Genomic DNA, 23,154 nt, shown 5'->3' on the forward strand with positions numbered 1-23,154 from the left:
CTATATGGAAACTTCATCTAAGGATTTACGGAATAGGTACTATATAAACTCGTGTTAATTACTATTAGTAGTAAGTTTATGTTGGCATCTATAATTATTTAGGAATGTACATATCCCCAATATTTCCTAACGTCCCCCAATTTTAAATTAAAATTTATTTATTTTACATATAATAATGAACATAACAAATTATACATTCAAAGCATTCACATGATACTCGTATAAAGTAAGTGTTAACAATTTTTCAAATAAAAATACAGGCTAATAAGTAATAAAATATGAAATAAAATAAGAAATAATTTCAAGATAAAAAGAACTTTTTATATACAACGTTTTTAAATTTTCGGTTAAATCATAATATAAACTTGACTTGACTAGCTAAAACGATCAAAAAAAAATGTATTTGATAGAAATAATACTGAAATGTCATTTTGACACTCATATTGATTTCCATAGTAACGCACTTAATTACTATATATTAATAATTTTCTAGCAACCAATAATAGTGGATTGGATTACGGATTTCTTCCGAAATAACTTTTCATACAAAACAGAATAAACTGAAAATGAATTTAATTCTACTTAAAGCAATCTTGCAATCGATTTTTAACTAACTTCCCGACTAGCTAGACATTTGAAACTTTTAGAATATATCAGTACACGATGCCAATGCATTTTTTTAAATACTTTTAGCCATCTTTAAGTAGAATTGAATTCATTTTCAGTTAATTCTGTTTTGTATGAAAAGTTATTTCGACACCATTATTGGTTGCTAGGGGTCTGGGGTCCTAGCAACTAAATTATTAATATATACGTGCGTTACTATGGAAATCAATATGACATTTCAGTATTATTTCTAAGTACAAATTTTTCTGATCGTTTAAGCTAGTCAAGTCAAGTTTATATGATTCAACAGAAAATTTAAAAACGTTATATATAAAAAATTCTTTTTATCTATTAATTATTTTTTTCAAAGTTAATTTCATTAAACAGCATATTGTCTCGTAATAAGGTCACTATTTATATGTGCATTACATATAAATAGTACTCCACCGTAGTCTAATATTTTTTTTTTGAATTTCTGCGGCTTAATATAAATTGCTTCATTTCTTCGTCGGTCTCAATTAAGACACTTCTTTTGTTTACTGGGTTGTGCGAATACGTTTTTTAGCTGGGTAAAAAGAGATAAACTAAAACGTATTCCAGTTAGACATATTAAATTGATAATAAGTATGATGTGCTTTTGATTATCAAGATACGCCGCCACTGACTGTTTGGATAGATAGTGAGAAAAAAGTTATAAAATTAGATTAACAAGACGTTAGGGAAATAAACATGAGATTAGAACGATTGTTTTGAGCATTAATTAAGGCAGACGAAAATATTATTCGTTTATGTGGTGTTTTAAACAGCTATCTTATTAATGGAACTTCATAAACTGTACCTATTATATGAGGTTACATGTAAATTGTGCGTAAGTATAACATTTCACCGTAGCACAGTTCACCGTAAGCTTAAAACAACATGGTCACATCTGATTTTGACAAAATTCATGAATTCAAGAATGAAAACCTAACCTAACTTAACAAATAATCCAGTATATTGGCTATTTTCAATTTTTTTTTGCCGTGGTTTCCTGTAAAGTTTACGTTTAAAAAAATGGATGTTACCTACTTGCTCACCCACGACATTATAGGCCGACGTTTAAGGCGATACTTCAGTGAAACGGCAAATAATTTTAAACTATAGGTGCGACGAAATTTTGGACTCGCTGGCAGTCTTGAGAGCGAACGTCGAGGTGTGAATACGTAAATTTGTTTCGTGATGGCGACGGGGGTATTAATTCTTAAATCGTGTAAAGATGACTAAATACCCAATTACTTTAAAAAGAAAACATGTCAATGAATATATTATTATTGTTACTAATAGAACAATAGGTTAAATAGAAATATAACAATAAACAGAACATTAAATGGACGCATGTTGGATTTATATGACAAATTATATTTCGGTCGGCATGCGTCATTTGCACCCGCGACCCGCAATCCGCGCATCGCCTAGCCACGATCTTTTTCGACCATGCCTCAACTGAGGCATAGCCTTAAGCCGCTTGTCCATCGTGGGGGATGAATATATATTTTTTTTCTATTCTATTATTCAACTACATTTTTTTAGAGCAGTGGTGATTTTCCACGGTGTGGTCGCTTCATTAAAAACGATCGACCTTGTAGTTTAATCGAAGCATAAATTTAATGTTGCATTATAAATATCCATTGTATTCTAATGGCGGGTAATCGTACAGGTAAAATTTTCACAAGAGTGCCTCCAAACCTGTCAGCGCTACAGGTCCTCACCTACACTGTTTGAGAGTCAGCTTCATAGAAATGGTTTAGTATCTAGAATGTAAACCGACAAGAACCGTGTTTTATTTAGACGTGAATTTTATCTCAGTACTATACGACCCAAAGAGATTGGACGGTATTTAATATACGACCATATATGAAGCGCCTAGCTACAAAGGCCCCTAAAACGGTTTTCGAAAATTTTTGAGTTAGATATGTATTTAAATGGATATTTTTCTTACCTATATAATGGCCGAAGTTGAACTTTAAAAAACGTCAAAAACCGTCAATACGTGTGAACAAAAATTAGGGTAAATTTCAAAACGTGCTAAAATGGTTGGGTGTGCTTTTCAAATACCCCTAAAATTGAAAACCAAACTACTCCTTAGAATGTAACAAATTTAGACAGTTAAATTTAACAGATTTAATAGATATGATTTTATCTCATTTTTTTCAAAACTACCTAAAATAGTTTTTCTCATTTTTCTCAGTTTTCTCAGAACTACCTAAAATCGTTTTTAGGGGCTTTTGAAACTACGCGCTTCATATATCCAATATAACATTTAACGGTGAAGTGTGATGATACGGCGAACTGCATACGTTCAAATTTCCGGACACGATTATAATATGATCATAGAGACGATGCCAAGAGACACGAGTGAATGACATACCCAGATACCATTTGAAAGTTAAAAAGATAAAACAAGTACTTAGTTAAATATTATTCAATACCGTTAAACGAAATTCGAGAGCTTTTTTAAGCTCTTTTTTCCAAAAATATTTTACTGGCGAAATTCACAAATTCCGTTCCAAACGAAAGTCGAGACGTTATCGAAATTTCTAACAATTTATTTGCCGAGAATCATCTTTTATCAAGCCCACGGATCGACTCGCGTATCCCCACTTTGTATAATATTTGATACCATGACATTTTCGTAATTACGAAATTATTAACATAAATCCACATGTGGTTGCAATAGATCGCGGCGAATGGTTCAATATTCCGCCAATATTTACACCTACAAGCCAGGTATTCGGTAGAATATGTGTCTGGAATGCCAGCTTATTAAGAGCATACTTCAGTGAAACGGCAAATAATTTTCAACTATAGGCACGACGAAATTTTGGACTTGCTGACAATCGCAGAGCGAAAGTCGAGCTGTGAATACGTCAATTTGTTTCATGATGGCGACGGGGGTATTAATTCTTAAATCGTGTAAAGATGACTAAAAAACGTTACCCTTTTACTTGAAAAAGAAAACATGTCAATGAATATATTATTATTGTTAGATACTAATAGAACAATAAACAGAACATTAAATGGACGCATGTGGAATTTTTATGACAAATTATGTTTTGTTCTGCAAGCGTCGTTTATCAAATATTTAAAAAATATATACTACTTATGTATATTTTTTACCATACCACCTTGGAAGTCATTTTTTAATAATTATGAACCATACTCTTGCATTTTCACAAAAAAATGGTTCTGTTATTACATTAAGATTTCAGAAGCAGTCTGTATTGTGTAATGTTTCTTCATTTATTTCTAATTTTTTTTAACGGCCAGAATTAGACATTATGCGTAGTGTTGTTGTATTATTTTGTTGTTTAGTGTTTCGTTTGGGGTTTGAAGGTAAATTTCGTGATTATGTTGTCCGCATAGCATATCGCATCCTTTTCTAGTATTGGGCAGTAGTTAACGACATGCCACACAGTTTGAGACGTGTTGCTGCCACATGGACAACAGTTATCGTACCTCAATTAGATAGGCTCTCAGTGATTCCAGAGCTATTTTATGTCATTTATGAATGTATTGTTGCATACGTAGGAAGTAAATAATGTATAAATTCTAAAAATATTGGGATTCTCTGTAAAAGCAATAGAATGATTATTTAAATATATAAACGTGAACTATATCTGGCATGTAAATCATCGAAATAAATGATCATATCTCGAGTTAACTGCATAACAAAGAGGAAATACTGCATGTAAAAAACGTGATAAATGGGTTTGTATCAATTCTATGAAATGTGCCTTAATTTTACAACGAAAAATGTAAAGTGGGCATGCATATTATATCAGTGACCATTTCCTCCGTGCTGTGACCCATCCAAAGGCGTGATATAATAATATGTTTCATATAATATATGTGCGGGCTTATCTTTTTTCAGTGAAAACATAAGAGTGATTGAGATAGTGGTGTAAAATTATGGTTACATTAAGTTTAATCATAAATGTACATATAATTATTACCGAATAATGATACGTAACATGCAAAGAACACAAAAATAAGGGAAACGGGTTACCTTCTGAGTGAAGTAACAAGGTTTAATTCTTGAGTGTCAAGAAATACAAGATAAATTCAAACACTTGACAAAAATACATTATTTTTAATAGTTAAATCTGTATCATAATAAGTTTGTCATGTTAACCAAACGCACAATCAATACTGGAAATATTTCATGTCACTCAGCGGCAGAGTAAAGATTAATAAAATATAAATGTAAAAGCCAGTCGCCATGGATTAATGTTTTAAACCTGGACTCTTAATAATTTAATATAATAATATCAGGGACTGAATGCCCTCAAATATTACCAATATTGAATGCACGTCTCGTTTATGTGACAAATTTGAATATAAATTATAGTACATACGTAGCTAATACAAATTTCTTTCTCCACGCTCGTGATTTAAACAACCTCACCTAGAAGGCACCCCTTTTCCCATTATTATTGTGTTCCCTGTCCAGCGGACTTAGTACTAACTTCTTATGTTTTACGGCCTAACCGTAATTTAGTCGTATATTAAATCTGACTTCAAAGTCTTGGTCTATGGCGACTGGCTTTCACAACTCTATTTTATTAATTTATACTGTGATAACAAGGGTTCAGAAATGAGTCGATAAAGGGTTGTCGACTGGACCCTAAGTGCCGTATGTATGAGATTCCCAAATTCTTTATAAGCTATTTAACCGATTGTCCATCGAATAGCTTATAACACTGTTTGTGACGTAAGCGATCTGACGTCACGCGCCATTAAAAATGGCTGCCTCAGCTGTCACTTTCAAATGTCATTCTAATTTTGCATTCATTGCGACAAACGTTTGGTTGAGGCCCTTGTTCGTTTTGTAGATTCTGTAAAACATTTGCGAACTTTAAAAACAGTTCCTAGTCGTGCTGTTTACAAAATACGTTTAATTTTGATCCCTAGTCTATAATCTAGATAGTAGGTAACTGATAAAATGCCTCGTACCTATTTCGCTTGCAATATTTCTCATGGAGACATTAGATGGACTTACGTAAGATTAAGATAAAATATGAAATATAATTACTTACTTATATTATTTTTTGAAAGTTGTATGTATAGGTATTATAATAAATCGTCAATTTACTAATTAAGACCTCGTAAGTCCAATATTATGGAAAAATGAAGTGTGTTAGACAAAATTTAAAACAAAAAAACATTTTAAATCGTGTCAAAACCTCAGTTCTCTGACTAGTATGCTGTCCATTTATCGACAAATTAAAAAAACTCGTAGGTCTCGTGGTTTCAAACATGGAATTAAAACCTCATATTTCACAACCAGTGTTAGCAGATTCATCCATTATATTGTTTTATTACGTTTTTTCTTTCCCCTCAACATTCTTCTCAAACAGACTTACGAGGTTGATGATGACGATATAATATATAATAGTGAGGCTCCACCCTTGCCCTCCGTTTGCTGCACGCAAAAAATGACAACGCGCGCTAATACAATGTTAAAACTTTAATATCTCTAAAAGTAGATCGACAGCACCCATGTTTTTTTTAAATTTCTATCTGGAAACCGGCCATTATGAATCTATTTGTGATACAAAACTACGAAAGAATTGAACATGTAGAATTTAAAATATATTATGTTATCAGTTCACTTTGTATGAGATAAGTGTACGAAAATATGATTTATTTAAGTATAAGATTTTACGAGATTTAGGTAAAATGAAAATCGGACATTGGTCATTTGAGGGTTAGACCAGTGGGAGCGCAACAAAAACAATATCTCTCACATACGCCGCGTTATAATTTACCTTTCGCAATGTTATAATATCGAATTATAAAATAATATTAAAGGTAGACGAAGTTTACGAGAACTTCTGCTATTTGTGCGATGGCGCGAATAATTATTCATCGTTTGAACAATACATTAATTCTGTTTCAGTAACCAAAGTAAAACTTTAGTTATTATTCAAATAGTTGGTTAACTTATAACATCTCTAACTGCGAAAGACTTTATGCTTTAGGCCAAAAAACGACGGATTTTTTAAAAAAAATATACCTGAAAACCAAAATCTAGCTGGAGTTGGGGAAGAACAAACATTCGTAAGCTTGGTCTAAAGGAGGCTTTACAGTACTATCGAACAAGAACTTCTGTCCACGTGTCAAAACTGTTAATTAACAATCCCCTCCAGTGCAGCTAGTCATTTCAATGTTTGCTCTCGTGGCGTACGGATCTGTCAATGTACGTAATTTGAAGCTTTTTATAATAAAAAAATGTCTAAAACGATCAGGAGTGATGTTAGAATTATTATTAGTAAACATATGGTTTATTGCGAAGAAAACAAGGAGTAGCATCTAAAAGGAGAGCCAATACATTTTCTAAACACGCCTTTAGCACGCGTTGCTGCCATGATGGTAGGTACGTTACTAGAAGTCTTCTACATGCGATTACAGTGACTTCCTGTTATCGCCGATTTCTTGTTGTCAGACAATAGTAAAACCAAACCCTGGCACGCTAATAAAATAATTAATCGCTGTATAACTGTACACTATGATCTAGCAGCATCCCTAGCTCGCTTAGGTATAATAAATGATCCTAAAATGACAATGCGGATGCGACAATGCTGCTATAAATTAACTTGGTTTTAATTGTTCAGTACTTACCACGTTTTTGGAGGATTTTTTACCGGAAATTTATTGTACTGATAAAAGTAGAGAAGAAGAAGCAATAAATCATACTAATTTATGCAACTGTTCGGCTTAAAATGGTGGTACGTACACATAAAAAACGGCGGGAATGCATAGAGTTCGTGGTGTCATCGAGTCACGCGATGGCTCGTTTTTAAAACGACGCGACGTCGAAGGAGGAGGGCGCCGTGGGACGTCGTTAGCGGGTTGCAGACAATGGTGGGACTCAACATTCCAACAACGGGTTCGCCCTCTTCTATCCCTAAATTTTTTCGTTTATTCAGTTTTATTCAAATAACAACTTTCAAATGTCCCTTTCGTTATCACCTAAATCTTCTATATGGCAGTGGCGAAGGGTGGTGGTAGGCTGTTAAGATCCGACATAAATAGTCCTCAATAAACTTTGTCAGTTATACGTATTTTGTTTTCATTGAACTATAATTTATAAAAGTCTTTAATTTACATATGGTGTTGGTTAGTTTATTAAAATTCAATTAAACACTGCGAAACCAAGACAATAAAAATAAATACAATGTTTAATGTGCACGATGTATGTCAGTCTACCTCCACCCTTCGCCACTGCCATATGGTTACCTTTCTTAGGCAAGTTTTGCACTGATGTACACGGATTACAATATGCATCATGCATATAATGGAAGGATAAATACATACCTACATAAAGAATGAAGAAAAGTAAGTGTTATGATGAGTGAAATTTCCACATATAATATATTATATAACCATACATAACTATTTTTGTAACTTTATTTTAATTTATAAAACTTTTTATGTTTTTCTTCTCTCTCGTGAGAGTGACGTCCCACATTTTGATTTGTTATGTCTACAATGTTTTGTTTTCTTAATAAATAAATAATATAATATTACAAAATACACGATTAAAAATATCTAATAGGTAAAAACTGTGGAAATGAGAAAAAGTTATCATAATAATATTTTACATAAGTATAGGTACTTATCATATTATAAGAAAAACATTTTTTTTACCATGTCCGATCCTGAGATCATATGGGCCTCCACAGGTTGGAGGTCGCATTAAAAGATTTTTGTTTTTACGAAAAATGTATGTTAGCCACTTAGCAACATCTTAGGTTCATTACTCTGGTTCAAACACACATTGAAAATCGACGTGTGAAATTGTCAGACCTGGGATTCGAACCAGGGCGAAAAACATATTTGGTATAAATTAATACTATACTATTATTTGTTGTGATCGGTGCATTGTTTAAGTTATTGACTATTGGCGAGATAAGAAAATAAGTACCTAATATTTTAACATGCATGTACCTAACTTACGACTAATAACTGTTTTGATAAATAATATCACTTAATATTGATAAACATGCCTGGTTATAAAAAAATATAATATTCATTGTGGAAAATCCACTTTCTGCCTTAAGGGCGGACGTGCTCAGCGTGGGTCAAAATGGAGCTTTTTCTATTTTCAAAGCATGATCCTGGACATAACTTAAGCCTTGTAGATAATCTATTTATATAATTTTGAAGCCTTATTATCCTTTATATTTATTTTAAACATTTGATGACTGCATAAAGTATTTTTATTACATAAAATAGTATTCTTTTAAATCTCTCGCTCTAATGTTTTAGAATATAGTCATATTTCAGTACATAAATGTGCAGTGGTGTTAAGATTTTTTACATTTATTAATTTTTAAACGCATTTATAAAACCATCAGTATAATTTATATCGACATTATTATAGTGAAATATTTACGATAAAAAATTATATTGATAATCTCTGTGATCCCAAATTTAACAAGTATTTAAAAAAAATCATACAGCATCTATGAGGATTAATGACTTGTTCGGTAAAAAAGAGAAATTATTGGAACCGTTTCTTACGAACCGGTTGAATTCCATCCCATATTGCATATATATGGATAGTCACGGTTCTAAATATGAATAAGTATACTAATTTCGCTATATGAACTGTATAAATTTAGTTTTTGTATTGTCATATTATTCCGGTTTTGGCAGTGATTTTATTACACATAAACCGACATATTGTTCTTGGCAAACTTTGTAATTATTGGCATAATTGTATGGTCAACAACAAGATGCTTCCAAAGGTCAAATGGAGACCGTTGACGTTAGAATATGTGCACATGGCAAATTTGGGAAACTCAACATATCCGTTAAGTCATATCTGCTGGTATCTCTTTCGGCTGTGGTTAATAGCTGGAGGCAAAGGGACCAGCGACAACTACCCCCCTGGCTACGTTAAGGAAATCTCTGACAAAAAACCTGGCCGGAACGACCTTCAGGGCCCTTATGGCTCAGGGGTCGTGCGCGTAGGACTAATAGACCTGAATACTTAAAAACAAACAATTAATAAAATTTACACAATAGCAGCCTCATGCGACAACCAGCTCTTTGAAAGAATAGTATAAAAAGACAAAAACATTACATTGAGACATTTAAATAAAAAGTGAGAGCAATGTATTTAATATTTTTACTGATATTATATTATATTATGGATCAACATAGCCTGCGACTTCTAAACCGTGAAAAACAAAAATAAAAAGTAAATATATATATATACCTACACAGTGTAGAAATGGATCGAATCTAGACATGCGCCTCTCAACCCGCGTCACACCTCATTACTACATCGTTACTGTAAGCATATCACATAAGCGTGAAGTTCGATAGTTTTGACAGAAAATATGACGTACTCGTAGTCGTAAAGTCGGAAATAATAACGATAACATTAATTAATTTATTTTTTCGACCATGTCCGATCCTAATAGCATCATATGGGCCTTCACAGAGTAGAGGTTTGTATTAACTATATATATATTGTAGGTCCATACCACAGAACAGATAATAAATAGAATACCGATAGGCTATATTAAATACGTCGCTCATTGAAGCAGGGTTTTTGAATGTGTGAGTGTCCTACGAAAATGAAGCACGCATTATGCACGCGCAATAGTGTGTGTAATACACCAACATTAAATGAGCGTAAATGCATAAACCGAGAGCAGTTTTTAGTATTCGACGTACAACGTATTCTTGACACGTGTGTAAGTTTAATCCGGCTTCTTCCTTACTCGAGACGGTTACCTGCTGTCGCCTTACCCGTTGGGTATTTCAGTTCCCATTATTTCTGAGTTCCCTGGTCCATACCCTGACTCACACACAAATTGAAAAACAATATGTGTACTTGCCAGTCCCAGGATTCGAACCTGGGATCCAAGGCGTGATAGTCCAACGCTTAAGCCGCGCGGCCACCGTGGGCGTTTTAATTTTTTTTCCCGTTAAATTTACCCTCTGTAATTCGTGCGCCACAGAAGAAGTCGCAATCTACGCAATTTCAAGGTTAAAATGCTCCACTGCTAATATCTGACCACTTATATTAAAACATGGTCTACTTAGGTCATTCGGTGTACATCTATGCATTTACATTATAGTTTTGTAGTTTTTACAGTTATACTGGTTATATTTATTTGTTTTTTCATGTCATGCTGTGAACGTCTTAGATTTATGATTTGTAAAAGTTCATTATATGTAAATATATTATAAAATACATGTGTGTACGAGTTTACATTCAAAATATCCTTCAATACAATAAGTATAATACAGTATAATAAACTGGCGTCGAATTTTCACATCGGCGCTGACGCCGCGACGCTCATTTAATAAGGCTATATAAAAAAATTCTATGGCTCAGTGGGGAATAAATTCTTTTGCCGTATAAAAAAATACCAGTAGAAAATAATATAATAAACTATAATAGGAAGTTGTTTGTCGCTCTGTTATACTTATTATTAAGAGGCTCTGGAATTTGTGACAATACTTTTTTATCATTAGATTATTATCTCGAGAAGTATTTCAATTTAATTAAATGTTTTCTTATTTTACTGTTATTGGTACTTTTTGTAGAAATAAGGAAGGTGTCATCAGAAAAAAAAATAGAAGGTTTTATGCTACGGTTGGGAGACTTGTCAACGATTCTCAAAAGTTGCAAGTATTCGAGCATAAAATCTTACAGAAGGCGACGGAGAAATGGCGTCGTGCGCGTCTCTTTTTGTGCGGTATGGTCGCTCAATCAACATACAGTGTGATGAAATACTGTAAGCGTGGGACAACACAAACATGGAGAAAACCACCGCCCGCACCACACTCGGTCTTAATCGAGCGTATCACGTACATTTTAATGTGAAGCATCAGCAGTTGTTTATGCCTGGGAATATCTCAGGAGCAGATACCCAAGACTGAGGTCACCACGCTCTCAAGGGAGCTTTGACTGAGTTTAATGAAAGACGTAATTTAATAAAAGGTGCCATGGGAGGGAAAATCACGGAGATTTAAGAGAAAAATAATAATTTAATGATATATTAGATACAAAAAAACAAAGCTAGAACAATACAATGCGGTGTAAGGGACATGCAGGTCACACAGTTTACGCCGTTATATGTATCGTGAAACCAGGGAATACAACAATAAGGCTGTGGGTTACCTTATGGGTGAGGCTGTAACAAGGATTAATTTTTGAGTGTGGAGAAACATGTGACGTGTTAAAGAATGTTATTTTAAAAAGTTACGTCAGCATCATAACATGCATTAAAGTTTGTCACATAAACGAAACGCGCATTAAATTCCACGCGGACCGTACACCTGTTGTACACTATTAATTGGCCAATCGATATAATGTTATTTAAATGCAGTAATTAAAAGGTAATTAAATGCTCCGCAGTCAACAAGTTATTAATAATACTTGAAGACACTCGGCGCTCTTTATGTTTCTTCCGTTTTATATTCTGAGCATCATCAAATAATAAGCGGAAACTGGCTTCAAAGCCTTGGTTCTTAGCAACTGGCCTACACAATTCAATATGATTAATCTGTTTTGTGGGTAAAACGGTGAGCGCAACTCGCATTTTTTTTTTGTTTCTGATCCTATCGATTCGAATTTGTCGTGCTTTTGATTAATGTACAAGCAACATGGCTTAGTACACTTCAATAAATTATCTCTTGAGAATAGCTTCTGAGAAAGAAGGAGAATACACGGTGACAACCGAAAACCCGATTACGATAACAAACAACCATTAAAGTCTCATTTTTTTTTACCTAACTATACTTTATTCTAGTCGTAGTGTTTTTAACGTTTTTCAGTTAGCGACACACAATAAAACTAATTAGGATATCGCGTCGCACAAAAAATGTTAAATTTAAAAGTTTTGCTTTAGTTAGATAATAATAACACAGTTGCACTTATAGTTTCCGGAAAAAATTCACGACACACTAGTTGGGAAACACTAAGCACTGCTTTATACAGTTCACGGGTTAGTTAGGTACTATATAATAAATCATCCGACTTAACTGTTTCTTTAAAAATTCAATTGGGGAAGAGTAACAGGGTAATTATTATTAATCAAGTGAAAAATATGCAAATTTTGAGTACGTATTGGAGAGACGCCCTCCTAAGACTTCAACAAAGTAAAAAATAATTTATTTGTAGGGGTTGCCGAATGCCTTTCGAAAAAAATCACAATTAGCTCCCATGGAAGCAATTAAGTATAATACTTTAAGTGTAATTAAAAGTCAATTTTGTTGATTATCTGGAACACACCATATATAATATACAGATATTTGGAAGTAAGCTGATGATGGTGTGATGACGAGATGAGTGAAGAACTGTGAAGTGTGATTGTTGACAGCGGTTGCGTGTTTATTTGACGGATTAACACAAGTAGGTACAGTGATACAAGATAACAGTGAGGTAGATATTTTAGCCCGAGGCACGATAATAAAATGCGGAGAATCGTGATAGCCTATTTATTGAACCCCTTAAGATTGAATAATGCTGACACTGAGTATCGAGCCTTCGGAGAGAGATGCATTTTAACATAATAAATATTAATGAATATTACTGAGGTAAGGTGATCCAATTAATGGGGAGCACCTCATTCATCTGCGCTTTGCAGATGATATTGTTATATTCACACAAGACCCGAAGGACCTCCAAGGTAGAATGCAAGAACTCGCAGATGTCAGTCAAACGGTCGGCCTAAAGATAAATGTCTCAAAGACAAAAATGATGAGGAACTGCTTTTCGGACCCTGCGATTATCTGTACTAATGGCACCCAACTCGAGCAAGTCAGCAGCTACGTCTATCTCGGACAGTAGGTTCCCATAGACGGAAGCATGCACGATGAAATTGATAGCAGAACAAAGCTGGGATGGAGTGCTTTCGGACGTCTGAATAGTATCTTCAAGAATGACCTACCATTATGTCTTATGCGTAGGGTGTTCAACCGATGTGTGCTGCCCGTGCTCACGTATGGCTGCGACACGAGAGATGTCCAAAGGCTAAGAGTCGCACAGCGAGGCATGGAGAGGTGTATGCTGGGCATCACGCGAAAGGACCGTAAGAGAAACGAATGGCTTAGGAAGCAGACGGGAGTAAGCGATGTAATAGACGTTGCCAAGCAGCTGAAATGGAGATGGGCGGGGCACATTGCTCGCCGAAAGGACGGCCGCTGGACAAATGCCGTCATCCAATGGTACCCAAGGGGCACGAAACGGCCGCAGGGTCGCCATAAAAGCCGCTGGATTGACGAACTGATATAGTTCGGCGGAAATACGTGGCAGCGAACGACACAGGACCGAGGGAGTTGAAAGAAGCTTGGGGAGGTCTTTATCCAGCAGCGGATTGACCCCGGCTGATGATGATGATGACTGAGGTAAAAATTCTTATTTGCAATTGGTAATAAGATTCGTGTGAAATTTGTATACTAAAATGTATGTAAGTAGGTACTAAGCAATCTTTTTTTTCACCGTCAGCGTTTCTCACTGTGTAAGCGCTAACCGATACCGCTGACGGCTTGTGAAAAGTTCATACTATACTCCCGATTATCTGGGAAAATGGTGGGGAGAGACGGCTCGGATAAACGAAAACACGGATAATCCGTACTACTTATGGTATTTTCTTTTTAAAATACTACAAATAATAATACATAACATGTTTAATACACATTATTTATTAAGAAAATCTGTGATTTTAGTTTGGTTGCAGGATCTTTCTAATATCAGTCCGAATTTTCTTAAGTGAGGTTCATGTTTACGAAAGCTAGCGATTTTTTTAAAAATTAACTTCATGTACGGATAATCGGGAGTTTACTGTATAAAAAATAATTAAATAATATTTTCGCGATCGATTCATGTGTCACGGATTTTGCTGACAAAGCTTGTTCTCACAGGACTCGTTGATCGCCACAGAGTGTTTCGAGTTTCGAGTTTCTATCTCAAGAGACAAATATCTTAAAGACCGGAGACTGAAACGATATACTATGCTGAGTTTCCTCGTAGGTAGGGAATCCAATCCCGAGCCAAAATCATTATCCCGGGATATCGGGATTACAATTTGACGATACCGGGATTGGCATTTTTTCAATAGTTAATATTAAATTTGTATATATACAAATAACGTTGATAAGATCGGTCAAAAATAAATCTAGTAAGTATAATTTATACTATTTAAGACATTTATTGTTAGTATTGTGTACGTTCAATCTTGGAAATACATAGGTTTAATGTTTCCGCTTCATAAATCTAATTAGTCAGCCAAATATGAAACTGTCGTAAAACGTATGAGATCATGGTGGAATCACTTTGTTAAAAGTGCGAAGCATTGTTTTTTTCCAATCTTTCTCATTTCTCGTTCGATGCGAACAACACGACTGCCGTGTCCCCGTTAAACAGCTATTGGATGCAATTAGCATGTTATTTAAATGTGGTAATTAAAAAATAAAATGAATTGGCAACACATGGGTAATAAATCAAACTTCATTCAAACGCAGTTTATTTCTAATGTAGTTATAATGTTGTTATATTTTCGTTTTCATTTTATTTTCCATAAAAATTGATGAAAAAAATCAATCCCGAAAGATTCGGGATTATGTTTACCAATCCCGGGATTCATAGGTATCGAAAATAGTTCGGGATCCCGGGATTGGAATCCCTACTCGTTGGTATGCCATTTTGTTATTTGTGAGATTTTTGTCTCATGAGACAAACCTTCGTCATCGTGGATTTACACAATATTAATAAAAAAAAAAGTATGTAACTTACCGCATTGTAGCAGTCGAGTTCTTTGTAGGGGTTCACAGCCACCAGGATGGATCCAGTGTATGTCTATAGTAAACTGGTTAAGGAAAATCGCTTCAAAATATTTAAAAAAAAAAAAAAAAATAGGTACACATAGTAAATCAATAATGGTATGACATGGTTAATAATGACATATTAATCATAACAACATAGATAAGCTTTTTTTGTCTTATTGCTAATTGTATTAGTGTCGATATAAAATAGTATACCTATAATTGAATTGCTGAGGATTAAACAAGTACAGGTAACATACAATTTTAAAAGAAGATGATCTATACACATAATGCACCAAACACAGGATCCAAACATGTTAATGCATTTTATGAAAAGATATAAGCATTTTATTCACAAAATTAGAGTGTATCCATGGGCATGGTGAATAATATTATGTTTTATTATTTTCACATAACGGATTTTTCTGTACCCAGACTTATAGTGTTTGTAAAAATGAGTACCTAGATCTAAAATATTATGATCTACACATATTTAGGTATAAAGGTCAACATAAAAAAATGTAGGTAGGTACCTATTTAAGGTTGCTATAAATACGATAGTGTTTTAAATAGATTTTAATAGTTATATTTATTTATAAGTAGGTAAGTACTTCTTTTTTCCTATAATATGCTTTGATGAATACCGGTATTAATACTGGTATTCAATAAAGTATACCGAAATACCGGTATTGATATATTCATTCGGTATTGCAATCCCTACTAGTACCTAAGTCCACACTCGAGGCGAACAGTGCGTAATTTATTACTTCAATCTAGTCATTTAGGGATTCCCTGAGATTATGCGAAATATTACAAGGAAAGAGGGTTAGGAACCACTGATTTACGGGTTGCCGTAGTAACTCTGATTTTCATTAGCTGCGAAGAATGTGAGCATAAAAAATAACAACAAGTTTTAAATTTATTCTTAAATTTATCAAGCGAGTAATTAACAAGAATTTCTGCAAAACTTTTTTATATTGTTTAGCCAGCACAGCGAAAAAATGTTTTTTTCCTCCCTTTAAAAACCCCACCCTTGAGTTTAATTTGTGTCAGTGAGGACTTACTTACGTATTTATGTACTTATAACTAGACTTGCTATAATATACGTCTGACTTGTACGGACTTAGCAACCCTGTCCGGAATTTCGTGTGCGGAATCGCGCAGATAAAAAGTATTCCTATATAAGAGGTGTATTTTTTTAATTTTTCCTTTAACTTTTACTTGAAACATTTTTTGATATTATCAGGTGTTGTTGGGATATCGCTGAAAAACTAAAGATCATCCGACATTTTCCAAGATGGCAGCCGTAGCACAGCATGTACGAATGTTGACTTTTGGTAGGTATATTGTTACTGGGTATTAGCCAATACTATAACAAGTCTCCCATTTAATAAATTATTTACAGGTAAGTGTTTATTTTGAAATTATATGCCTGGACCCAGTCAATATTACTGACATTAATAATGAATCAGTAATATTGACAGTTTTGATGAAAATCATTTCCATATTTTAAAGACCCTCGTGATAACTACAACCTAAGTACCTACCAGTAGCGAAGGGTGGAGGTAGGCTGTTAAGATCCGCCATAAATAGTGCACATTAAACATTGTTAGTCATACGTATTTGTTTTTATTGAACTAAGACTACAATTTACAGATGGTGTTGGTTAGTTTTTAAAAATCAATTAAACCCTGCCTAAACTAAACCATAATAGTTTTGGTAATCTTTGGGCGATACGACAAAATTGTGCACACTTTTTCATTCATACTTATTTGTTTTCGTTGGATTAAGAATACAATATATTACACATATTGTTTTAAATCATTAAGCCCTGCCTAAACTAAACAATAATAGATAAAAAATATTATTCAATCTATCTATAAAATATCCAAAGTAATGTATGATTTAAGTGCATAAATTTAGTTATTTTATAGATAGATGAGTATTTTTTCACTATTCTTATTATGGCTTAGTTTCGAAGGGTTTAATTGAAATTTAAAAACTAACCAACACTGCCTGTAAATAATTGTAGTCTTATTTCAATGAAAACAAATACGTATGACTGATAAAGTTTACCGTGCAATATTTATGGCCGATCTTAACAGCCTACCTCTACCCTTCGCCACTGGTACCTACTGATTTATATTTAAAAAAGATCATTATTTTAAATGTTTAAAAAAAAAAAAACAACTTCCCGACTTTAACGTTTTGACAAAAATGTTAGTTAAAGCCAGGAATTTATTTTATGAGGCCAGCTGTTCCGTATAAGGATGATTTGTTGAGGTAATCTTCAGACCGAACAAATCTCCTAGATTGTTATTAAGTTTTCTTGGGCTGTATACGAGTTGGTACTTATATACATATTAACAACCCCTTGTGACACTCCCTAGAAAGGAGGCTGTATCTCAGCCAGGCGGGTAGACACAAGTGTGAATTGAGACGAACGATTAGGAAAAAAATACACGTAAGTACATATATTTATTTATTACCAGCCATACCCCACGACTTAATTGACATGAATTAAGAAAATAAAAACTAGGTTAATATACACAATAAAAAAAAAGACTGGTCATATTTGATTGTTTTTTAGATAATGAGATAGAAAAAGGTTTCAATCTAGGCGCGTACCACTCTACCCACGCCTCACCTCACCACTCCAGCGTTTCTATCAGAATAGCTTATCTATATTAAACTTGTTGATAAGTTCAGAATATACTATATTAAGTCTTAAAGTTATGTCATATTAATTCGGCACTGATGTCACTTAGCATAGAGGAAACCCCGATCTATGACGATGACGGACTTACCATGGATTAAGCATAGTTTTACTTACATATTTAAAGTATGTAAATAAATTAATATTCAACCTATTTTAAATAGTAACTAACCTACACGATTCAATGGGTAAACACTCTTTAGAAGGTTTAGAAGTTCACAGTTTAGAAACTTTTTATGTTCAGGCTTAAACGTCACAATATAAGTAGGTACGCACGGAACATGTTTTTTTTTGTAAAATAATATGTTCACCATAATTTCATTTGAATATTAAGTTAACATGGTCCCCATAAGGGGGGGGGGGGGGCTGACAGGGCTCTAGCCTGGGGGCCCGGCGTGGCGATTCGACCAGTTAAGTGAGATAACTATACCACAAAGTTGCTATTAATAGTTTTTAAAAGTCAGCTGCGGTGCTATTTTATTTAAAGAATAATAACATTTAAAAATATGTCGCTTTCCGATGCAATTAAATGTGATTTGATGATTGAGATAATTAAATGAAAATTCAAGTGTAAAATTTTATTTTATGATTATATATAATATATTAAGGTCGCATGTTACTTGACTACCACAAAAGGGAATCGTGATTTATATCGCTTTATATTAAGATGCCAAGTGACGACAACTCAATAATTTAGGATTTATTTAAAAATACAAAAAATACCCTTGATTTCACCTTACGGCAGCGATTACCAAACTGGGAGGCGCGCCTTTCTGGGGAGACGCGGAGTGTTGCAAAGGGGGGCGCGAAAAGTTTAACACAAGTGTAGCCACAGTTTTGCAGTTTGGAAAAGCATAGTTTATAAAGAGCCTGGGGGCCCGGGCATAACAGACATCACAAATTTACTCTAATAGTTCAAGACTATTAAATATTTTAAATATGTGGTTGTCCGTTGTAATTTGATGTGATGATATGATGTATACGATGATCGCTTTAAATAGGTAGTTAATTAAATGATAACTTAGATAACTTATGATAACTACTTTCGAGCACCACACTTCCCTTCACCTCAGCGATAGGTAGGTGGGCCTGCCAATGATCCTGGCGTGGGGGCCCGCTTCAGGATGTGGGGCCCATGATAGAATCCATTTGTCAATGAACGATGATGAATTTGGATTGACTACTATTGAAAAGAAAAAAAATGATAGAATTATTATGCGATAATCCATGGAAACAAAAACCCTAGTTCAATATTTATGGAATTGAAGTGAAGAATAATATAATACTTTGTCAAGAAAAGCAATTCAAGTTGTAAGTAAAGTACTGCTATCATTCGTAACATCATATTTATGCGAAACAGGATTTTCTGCATTAGATGCAATGAAATCCAAATATCGACCTCGTTTAGTAGGAAAAGACCACTTTGTGGTAATAAACAAGCACATACATCGCATGAAAAACGAATTAATTTAAAAATGAATACTTATAATAAAAGTAGTAAAATCTTGTTTATTTTTATAATTAAGTTTTTTTTTCATTGTTGTATTAAGTAGTAGATTTTTGGCTATTTAAAAAGGTGTCTATATTATTTAATGAAATAAACTAAATAAAGGGTGAGGAGGGGCCAAGATTAGATTTAAGGGAGGCGTAGTAACATAAAGTTTGGAAACCACTGCCTTATGGAATACCAGTGGTTAAAACTACTGTAGAACATAACACTGCCCTTCATCTTAGCGATAGGTAGGGGGGCCGCAAAACATCTTGGCCTGCGGGCCCTCTTCAGGATATGGGGGCCATGATTGAGAATTCGTACCCAAAACTAATAAATACGTCAGAATACTACATAAACATTTACTTGCGTTAAAATATTTTATGGTAAAAAAATAACTAATACTTCCTTAGAAAAGATCTATGGCGTTGATTTCCCAGTGTGACCTATTTACGGAGGTAGGAAAAATGGAACTAGCACATTGTGAACGAGCTTTAACCGGGTGACAGATTTCAACACGGCTCTATATTAAATAACCTGAAATACGAGGGTACATTCTAAGCGATACTCAGCATATAAGGGACGTAACATAACTACGTACCTATTCACTACTCCGAATGGGGCGCCTAATTGACTGCAATCCTTTCATGAAAAGATTATTTTTACTTGAATGAATTTAATACTTACTTCATTCAGTATGTGGATGTACTTTTTTGCAGTTTTACGTGGATTGATGTGCAGCCGAGACGAGATTTTATATTATTATTGAAATGCTGACTTCACGGTAGTCCAGGGGGGGGGCAAACTTTTTGGATGGAGGGCCAAATTCAAGAATTCAAAATGAGCGGCGGGCCGCAAGTAAAATACCATTTTTAGATATTCACTATTTATTATCACGAAAAATAAACATTACAAAAAAAATAATGAGAAGAATGAAAGAGTTGTACATTTTTGAATATTTTTTTTTAAATTTAGGTGTTAATTTTGTATTTGATATTCTTAAAACTGCTTGTAAATGGGCATCGGAGATATTTGATCGTAAAGAATTTTTATTGAGATTCATGATCGAAAATGTTTGTTCACATATATAGGTTGATCCAAAAATAACGAAATTTTTCTTGCATAATCTTTAAGTTGGTGGAATTTGTCTGAATTAAGGGCATTGTAAAATTTGGAGATTTCTTCACGACGATGCAATTCTCTTAAATCAGTGTCACACTGCAGATCAATAATCTCAAGTTGTAGCTCTGTGTGGTAACATAGTGTGAGACAAGACGCAAGGAAGACGTACCTACTGAGATAATACATTTACGAAACAACAAATTCTTCAAATTTTAATCAATTGTCAATATTTTTTTTAAAAATATAAAAAAGTTATTCGTAATCAGAAGTACAATTAATTATGGTGGGCCGCAAAAAAATACGCGGCGGGCCACATGCGGCCCGCGGGCCGCAGTTTGCCCACCCCTGCGGTAGTCAAAACTGACAGTGGGCTATGTACGATTTTGGCGCAAATGGACAGACAATCTCTATAAACGGAAACGACAAAATTTCTAATACCCCTAGTCAATGACATTATTAATGAACAACGCACTCAATACAGTAGCTAGCAAGTAAATTCGGGCATAGCGACGTTCGCACATGTATAGGTAGACGTCACGCAATTTCCATTATGCGATATCACGCATCGGGAATTTATAGCAATATGACCTTTATTGTAATGGCGTTAGAACAGTGTTTGTAGTGTCAATGTTCATTTGAGCGAACCCGTTCGAACCGAACCATTCGGCAGACCCGAGAAAAGGCATCGGGAATTTATAGCAACCATACACCTTTATTGTAATGGCGTTAGAACAGATTATGCCATTTGGCAGACCCGACAAAAAAATGAGTGTCATTTTTTTTCCAGATGCTTCGTCCATATTAATGTCATTGCCCCTAGTCTATGCACATTCGCTACGTTACATTCCCACGGGTTACATGTACAATGTACGTATGCAGTTTGCCGTATCACAGTTAACCGTGAGCAGATGTTATGAGTTAACAGATGATCATATGGTATTGACATAAAAACTCACGAGCACCTACTTGCTGACCTACTTTTGAATGATTCAGAATTTTACATTAATATGTAATACGATATGATTGTATTTCTAATTTACTTACTTATTTTCTACTGTATTTCCCTTGTATTCCGTGGTTTTCATTACGTATTTTTAATTGTTTTATTTTGACATGAATTTGATCTCAACGATATACGGCCACCTGTTTCCGATACAACAGCTCACAGCGAACTGTGATACGGCGACCTGCATGCGTATATATTCCTGGCACAATTCTCACGCAGATGCAGTGCCGCATCCCGCAAATAGGTACAGTCCACTGATTCTCTAATAAAGATTGCAATTAAGACATTAGTATGAAAAATGAAATTCGACAAGCCATTGATTGTTGATGAAAATTGTTGAGTGGTGGTGAGATCGATATACAGAATTACAGGCCGATATATAGGTTATATTGAATCACAAAATACTATTCAGCTGGTTATCGGGTGATTGGCGGTTAGAGCTTGTCCAGATGACGCGTGTCTTGCCGCGAGTGCATGTGGACAGCTCAATTAGGTCACCTGCACCTCGACCGCGCACGAGAAATGACACGCAGCGATTACATGTGGACGGCTCAATGAGGTCACATGTACCTGGAATGCATGCGAGTCAAATCGCGCCATGTGAACAAGGCCTCAGCGTTAAAGTAAACAAGCGTATAGGTACCGATGTGCGCACGAGATCGATAATCTGCAAATGTCACAATGTGTGCGCATATACGCAAATACGAAAGACCAAAGATATTAAAGTCGCCTACCTACGCCTTATTCTTATTGTATTATCAACATAGTTGACAAATACTGTCGCAAACAGACGCTATCTTTGTATGATATACATATATCTTGTCATGTCAATTATTGAAAATATATGCGCATGACACCGTACATAGGTATACTTTAGCATCGTGCGTGACTTTCCAATTAAAACACTGTGCTAAAGCATACATTAAATAAGGTATGTTAAGAGTTTTTTATTAATAAAATTAATAATCACTCGATTTATATTATGCCGTTGTCATAAATTATCATTAATTGTTGTCTATTAAAAAATTCTTTCTCTTGAATAACCTATACCAGTGAAAAGTCAAACCGAAAACTCCATTAAATGACTTTTTTATCTATACTGACATGATCTTGTTTACAGCACATAATGTACTAAAGTAATATATCGTCATGACAGGCACAAATTGCATGGATGGTTAATTTTTAAGTTAATTTATTTATGTATGATTATTTACATAGAAGGATGACTAAAATGTGATGCATCACTTGGATTTTAATTAATGAATACAAACTCATCGGTCACTGCACGAAAAAGGATAGAAAATGTTGCATTCCTATCATACTTTTAACATAGGTACTGCGCCAAATAAAAGTAAAAAAATGATTTATTTTTATAAATAGTATGGA

General features: G+C 34.2%; 1 protein-coding gene across 1 annotated transcript in view; it reads right to left on the reverse strand.

The window, feature by feature from the left end:
• Positions 1-23,154, reverse strand: part of Myo81F (unconventional myosin 81F) — a 217,115-nt gene that overhangs the window by 71,224 nt on the left and 122,737 nt on the right. Inside the window, exon 3 of the mRNA XM_085948590.1 lies at positions 15,407-15,469. Coding sequence (XP_085804716.1) covers positions 15,407-15,469 — 63 coding nt within the window. The remainder of the gene's footprint in view (positions 1-15,406; positions 15,470-23,154) is intronic.

This window comes from Rhyacophila brunnea, unplaced genomic scaffold (assembly GCF_057557595.1).
Source record: "Rhyacophila brunnea isolate RB1 unplaced genomic scaffold, BYU_Rbru_1.0 scaffold_20, whole genome shotgun sequence".
Lineage (NCBI taxonomy): Eukaryota > Metazoa > Arthropoda > Insecta > Trichoptera > Rhyacophilidae > Rhyacophila > Rhyacophila brunnea.